At 41.7% G+C, this 6796-nt stretch overlaps 1 protein-coding gene across 1 annotated transcript in view; it reads left to right on the top strand.

The window, feature by feature from the left end:
• LOC106000720 (vomeronasal type-2 receptor 116-like) overlaps positions 1-6796 on the top strand; it is a 47296-nt gene that overhangs the window by 9692 nt on the left and 30808 nt on the right. The window contains exons 3-4 of the mRNA XM_013035998.1: positions 4262-4550; positions 4940-5270. Of these exons, the coding sequence (XP_012891452.1) occupies positions 4262-4550; positions 4940-5270 (620 nt within the window). The remainder of the gene's footprint in view (positions 1-4261; positions 4551-4939; positions 5271-6796) is intronic.

The following is a 6796-nucleotide window of genomic DNA, read 5'->3' as shown; positions in this document are numbered from 1 at the left end:
TTCTTTCACTCATTTGTTTCTAACGCATTTATAAGATTATTTCTTTGTTGCTTTGTATGTCCCTCCCCCACAGTATAACCCCTGCTTTCACTGTATTTGATGTCAGTATAATTTGTGGAGGGGAGGGGGAAAAACAAGTCGTTTAAACAAGGATACAGGTGGACCCATTGCATGTTGAAAACGAACTTTACAACTTTGGTGTGGGGGGAGGATTGGGGGGGCGGGGGGAGCTTGGGAAGAGATGTGAAGGGCAAACAAAGGAGGCAGCTACAATGCTTGATAGGAAATGTACTCATTATCTTGCCCATGTAATTGTAACCCCTCTGTACAGTATGTTCACAATAAAAAAATAAAATAAATAAATAAACCTTTGGCTGAGAGGTAATGGATACGCCTAGTGTTTCAACAGGGCATTTAAATGCAAATTAAAGTCTCTTTAGGTAAAGGGATTAAAAATGGCATCCCTATTGTAAATATTTGGGAAGGGGTAAAAGAGTGGCTGGCCTCCCCAACAATGTTTACAATTAAAATTGTCCTAAAAGTTTCTTTAAAAATCCAAAAAGGTAAATTAGGATTTCCAAAATGATTGCTTAATTGCTATTCCAGTTTCCCTTATAGGTTTTTTGTAAGTTTCCAGCAGGCCCACAAGTTTGTCAGATGTTGGCACTTAATAAGGTCCAGATAAAGGGCTGGGAAGGTGGCTCAGTGGTAGAATGCTTGCCTCTAGTGCATGAGACCCTGGGTTCGATTCCTCAGTACCACATGAGCAGAAAAAAGCTAGAAATGGTGCTGTAGCTCAAGTGGTAGAGCACTAGCCTTGAGCTCAAGAGCTGAGGAACAGCATTCAGGCCAAAACTTCAAGCCCTATGACCAAGAAAAAGGTTCCAGGTTAGACGATGCTTATAAAACTACTTACAGTGACCATCTTTGTTGCTTTTAATTGGAGTAAAGTGGCCATTTGTATAAGACTCATTGATCTTAAAACTTGTTCGAAGCCAGCCCAGGCAGAGAAAGGTCCCTGAGAGGTTGGCATTGCTACTCTACCAGCAAAGTGATGGAAAATCAGAGTTGCTTTAGAGCTCAAAGTGGCAGAGTCTAGCCTTGAGCTGAAAAACTCAGGGATAGCACTAAAACCCTGAATTCAAGTCCAGCAACAGACCAAGGAAAATACCAAGGGTGCATTTATTCCAGCATGGAGAAAGGCACTGCTGGGACCCTGGAAAATGATGGAGCATCCTGAGGCAGTAAGCCATTGCTTGGATGGCAGAGGTGGTATAAGATCCTAGAATCATTTGTGCATGGCCCTTCAAAAATTGGTCAGAGCCAGGAGATCATGGAAGATAGTTTGTAGGCATGCCTAATGTCCATGACTATTTACCTTGTAAAGGGACAAGAACTTGCTAGTCATCTGTGATAGTAGTAAAAAGTTAAGGTTGTAAAATGTGGGGGATAGTTTAAAATCCCAACTCCCCTATATTTGCTAAAAGCTCTAATTGGCAGTAACTTTTGGGCTGGCAGCAGCCACCTAAATTCATCTATTCAGGAAAGAAAGTTGTGGACCTGAGATTGTGTCCATATTGGGATCTATCTAAAGGCTTACACAGGTAACTTAGGCATGGGTAGGGTCACTGGAGATCACATTACTAAGTCAGCCAGAAGGATGCTTTTGCAAACTAGTATGCTAAACAAGCTACACTACTATAGCCAGAGAAAAGGTCTGTGCATTTGTCAAAGGTTAAATGTTGTTTGGAGTAAAATATTGCTCCTAATAACATATTGTCTTGGCAACACATTGGTAAAATAGGTTAAGGTTATAGGTTCCTGACTAGGTAGTCTCAATGCCCCTGAGTCAGCTTGAAGAAGTTACAGAAGATGAATCTGCACCCATCAATGCCCTTAAGATCAAGGGACCAGAGTCATTTTAAAAATGAAGCAGGAAATCAGGGCTTATACCATGGGGGATGGACATAAAAAGCAACAAAAAAATCACCTTATAAATATGTTAGAAACAGTAGCAAGAAAGAAAAACCCCTTGAGCCCTTATCTGGTGGTTCATTTTGCCTAACATCAACTTATCTGACCTTTTCTGCTTGTCTCAGACATATACTAGTTATTGCACATAAGGGAAAACATGGGACCTATGTTTCTTTGGGCGTGGCTTACTTCATTTAATGTAAGTTTTTCCAAGTCTTTCCATTTCCTAACAAATGGGGCAATGTCATTCTTTATGCTGGCATAATTTGGGGAAGTAAAGGGAAAAAAAACAAATTGTTTAAATAGGGATACAGGTGGACCTATTGTAACAATAAGATGTACAAGATACTATGTCAAGCCAGGTGCTGGTGGCTCACGCCTGTAATCCTAGTTACTCAAGAGGCTGAGATCTGACGATCACGGTTCAAAGCCAGCCCAGGCTGGAAAGTCCGTGTAACTCTTATCTCCAATAAACCATTCGAAAACTGGAAGTAGTGTTGTAACTCAAGTGGTAGAGCACACCCCTTGAGCAGAAGAGCATAAAGATAGCACCTAAGTGCAGAGTTCAAGCCCCATGACCCACCAAAAAAAAAAAAGATGCTATATCAAAAAATAACAAAAAATAAAAAAAGAACTTTACAACTTTGGCTGGGGGAGGAGGGAGGAGAGGGTGTAGTCTGGGGGATGGAAGGGCAGGGATGATAAGGGGAAAACAAAAGAGGAGGCAACAATGCTTGATAAGAAATGTACTCATTAACTTGCTCATGTAATTGTAACCCCTCTATATGGTATTTTTACAATGAAAAAAATTAAAAGAATGAGGCAGGATAAATTAAAAAGAGGCATGGAAACAAGCCCAAGCCCTCTGTGTCCACCTAGAAAAACCTAGCCTTATTTAATAAAATCTCTGGTTATTAAAATGTTGTCACCTTGGTAAATTACCAAGGAGGAGCTACTGCCTAAATTGCCTTAAAAATCAATGGGGCTCCAGCCTGCAAGAGCCAGTGTACAACCAGGAAGGTAGTGGGAAATTTCACTAAAGTCAAACCTTAGGTTAAGCTTCTTTAACTAGTTTGTGCAGAAATGGCACATACCTCAGTATGAGGTGTGACAATCCACCATAGCTGCTGAAAGACATTGATGCTGCTTTCCAGCTTATCTGTTCTAATCTGTTTGAGTAAAGTTCAAAAACAGCCTGGCATCATCCAGTGGAGACTACAGCATCATCCTGACCATATCCACTGTGGTCAGTGTAGACTGGACTCCTTGCCTGACTCCACCACCTTCAGCTGATACCTGGTGAATGACTGCTTTGGATATGCTTAACCTAGGAGTTTGCTTGAGGGACATTCTTTTGTGGGACACAGATCTGTAAATCATACCCTGCCTGACATGGGATGGAAGTTCAAAGTCTCCTGACTATATGGGTAACAATCATATGGAGCCAAGTTTTAATTGCTGGAGACTCCATAAATTAAAGTAGTAAATGGCCTAGGAAAAATTTCAGTCTTTTTACAGAGAAATAAATGATTTGATCTCATGTACATAAAAATAAAAGGAGGAAATGAAGTAAGGCGGCCAGGTCTGGCCGGCACCATATTGGCCACATGTTGGATAGTAGGGTCTAGCATCTTGTCCTCATGCTGGGTGAATGAAACACCCTCCCCCCATCACCTGCCTCCCAGGTAATGGGCATGCCTGGACCCCTGGAGGCAGGGACAGGCACTTGGTTGAAAGGTTACTGAAACTGTCAGTCTAGTGCCTGGGACTTGGAATTTCCTGAGAATCTGCCCCTGCACTGACCTATTTAGGCCCAGACCAACCTAGCTGCCAGGACTCCATGCCACATGTATCTCTGCGATCAATTCCTGTGTTCTGTCTCCTGGCTCGGCTCCAGTCATCATGGAGTCCCAATTCAGCTCTCCATTGGAGCTGAATTGCTTGTTGGAATTGTTTTGAGTTCCTCCCTCTATGGCATACTTCCTAGCTGTGTTATGTGTATTCGCATGCTGTAGGCCTTTGTAACAACTGGTGGCCTGAAGCTTGTTAACTGTAAAATAAAAACTCCAATATTCTATATTTTAAAATGTGACTTCTGGGATGATTTACCTTACAACATAAGAACTTTTGTAAGACTACAAATTACAATGCCATCCTGTTGGAAGATAGGATCTACACATACTACTGTGTGTAGAGATAAGCATTTGAATCAATAAAGTCATGAGATTTGCAGTTAATCATTTGTAATACACATATACCTACCCAAATATTTCTGGCCTTTTTGCAGGACCAACTTAAAGAAATACCAATTGCTTCTCACCCTGGTGCTTGCAGTGGAGGAGATCAACAAGAATCCCCATCTGCTACCCAACATGACTCTGGGGTTTGAGATCTATAGTGCTCATTACAGAGATACTGATCTATTAGAGGATGTACTCATCTGGCTGTCTGGAAAGAATAAAAACAGCCCTAATTACACCTGCAAAAGAGACAGCAAAGCTTTAGCAGTACTCACAGGAACCTCAAGCACATCTGTCCCAATTGGGACACTGCTGGACCTCTACAAACTTCCACAGGTGAGGCTGGGAGGGGTGGACAGATGTGAACCATGTCCACATTGACTCTTTCCTCCACAGGCTGAAGAAGACGTGCTATCACAAGCCCTTCCAAACCTGTGATCTCACCGGGAAAAGACAAAAATAGTGGGTGGGACATACACATTTTCTTTGCTGCAAAAATAAATAAATAAAAGAAGAGGTTGTAAGAGACCAAAGGATGATCCAAAGCTCTGAGCCTTATCCATACATTTCTGCAATGAGCTTGGAACTTGGGAGATGACTTTCCAAATGTGATAAGCGAACTCCCCTCCTCCCCCCAAATGCTAGTTTTTCTTTAGTTTACATCAGGATAGAGCCTTACCTATGACCATCCTCTTCCTGGTGCTGTGTTCATTTTTTCTCTCTAGTTCACCTTTGGATCTTTTGATCCTCTCCTGAGTGACCATGGAAAGTTTGGTACTATCTATCAGATGGCTGCCAAGGACTCAGCTCTGGCCCTGGCTATGGTCTCTTTGATGCTTCATTTCAGTTGGACCTGGGTGGGACTGTTCATCACTGAAGGTGACTATGGTGTGTGGTTCCTCTCAGAATTGAGAGAAGAGATGGACAAGAATGGAGTCTGTTTGGCCTTTGAGAACATGATCACTTATCATACCTTTTCAGATTTATCAAATGATCTATCCATACCTCGCCAGCTAATGGAATCATCAACCAATGTGATTATCATTTATGGGGACAGTAAATTTCTACTAAGCTTTATTCTTAAATTAGGGCACTTTTTAATTACAGGGAAAGTCTGGGTCATGAACTCACCCTATGATGATGTGAACATTGGTAAAAGATATTTTCTGCTTGATTCTTTCCATGCACCTCTCATCTTTTCTCACCATCATAGAAACACTTCTGGGTTCACCAATTTTATTCTAACAGAGACCTTGTCCAAGAACTCAGGAGATAATTCCCTTCCCAGGTCATGGATTCAGTCTGTTTATTGCCTACTGATTAAGTCTGATTGCAGAGACTTGGGGCACTGCTCATACAACGCTACACTGGATTGGTTGCTGAGGCATATTTTTGACATGACCATGTCAGAAGAGAGTTACAACATCTACAATGCCATGTATGCCTTGGCCCACGCCCACCACCAAATGATTCTTCATCACATGGAAGAGCTACCAGTGCACATTGCACAACCAAGGGCATTTCTCTCTTCACAGGTAATGGCTTTGCTTTTGGGTGACCTACTCTAGGCATGCAGACATTTCTATAGAAGCTTTCATAGCAGATGGAACTAGGTCATCTAGCTCCATTTTGGAAAATACAAGAGACTACAGGCCTGTCATGCTTACAATGAAATGACTGTAGAGCTGTGAACACAGTGTTCTTGAAGAACACTGCATCCTTGACAAGCAAGTGCTGTATCTTCTATCCCCACTCTCACTATGTGTGGAAAAAGCTGTCCCCTTTTTAGTTGCATATAGCCAAATTGTACTTCTACCTTTTAAAAATAACAGATCACGGTGAGTAGTTCTTGAAAACCTAATAATGTCTGGAAACACGTGGCTCACTTCTGGTTACAGTTAACCACAATAAAGCCAGAGGGGGAGCTGTGGCTCAATTGATAGAATGCTTAGTTTGAAAAAAAAATAAACTACCTCAAGTTGGTTGCCTAGGCCCTTAGGTGGAGCCACAGGACAGGACACACACACACACACACACACACACACACACACACACACACACACACACATACACACACACACACACACACTGAACTAAGTCTTCCTTAAGGTAATTTTTCTTGTCATAAATACTCTATGATTCTACTTAGTTTATTATTTGCCTATTTTTCAGACTGGCTCTCTGATCACAATTATAAAATAAATGATTGGAATGCACTTTAGAGAGGCCGTTGAGGTCTGTCACAATATATTTCATTATTTGGATGGATGTGGCTGGAATTTCATTCCCTTGAAATTGAATTTCTGCATTCCATCCTGGATAACCAGGTTTAAGAACTTGGTAACACTTTAGTCCTCTGTGGGCCTGCATTTGACACAGTTGGTTGGATTCCTGTAGTGTGTGTGAATCATGTGGTGGGAATGAAGGTTAATCTTTCTGAATCCATTATTCTGGGGTTCTGTGTTAACTCTGGAAAGCACTTCACCATACTGTAATGTGTCCCTTTTAGCTGCATCCCTTTTTGAAGAAGATCCAATTTACCAATCCTGTTGGAGACCAAGTGGTTTTGAATGAGGAAAGGA

Source organism: Dipodomys ordii, unplaced genomic scaffold (genome assembly GCF_000151885.1).
Source record: "Dipodomys ordii isolate 6190 unplaced genomic scaffold, Dord_2.0 Scaffold235, whole genome shotgun sequence".
In the NCBI taxonomy this organism is placed as follows: domain Eukaryota; kingdom Metazoa; phylum Chordata; class Mammalia; order Rodentia; family Heteromyidae; genus Dipodomys; species Dipodomys ordii.
This window is presented reverse-complemented; position numbering and strand designations above follow the sequence as displayed.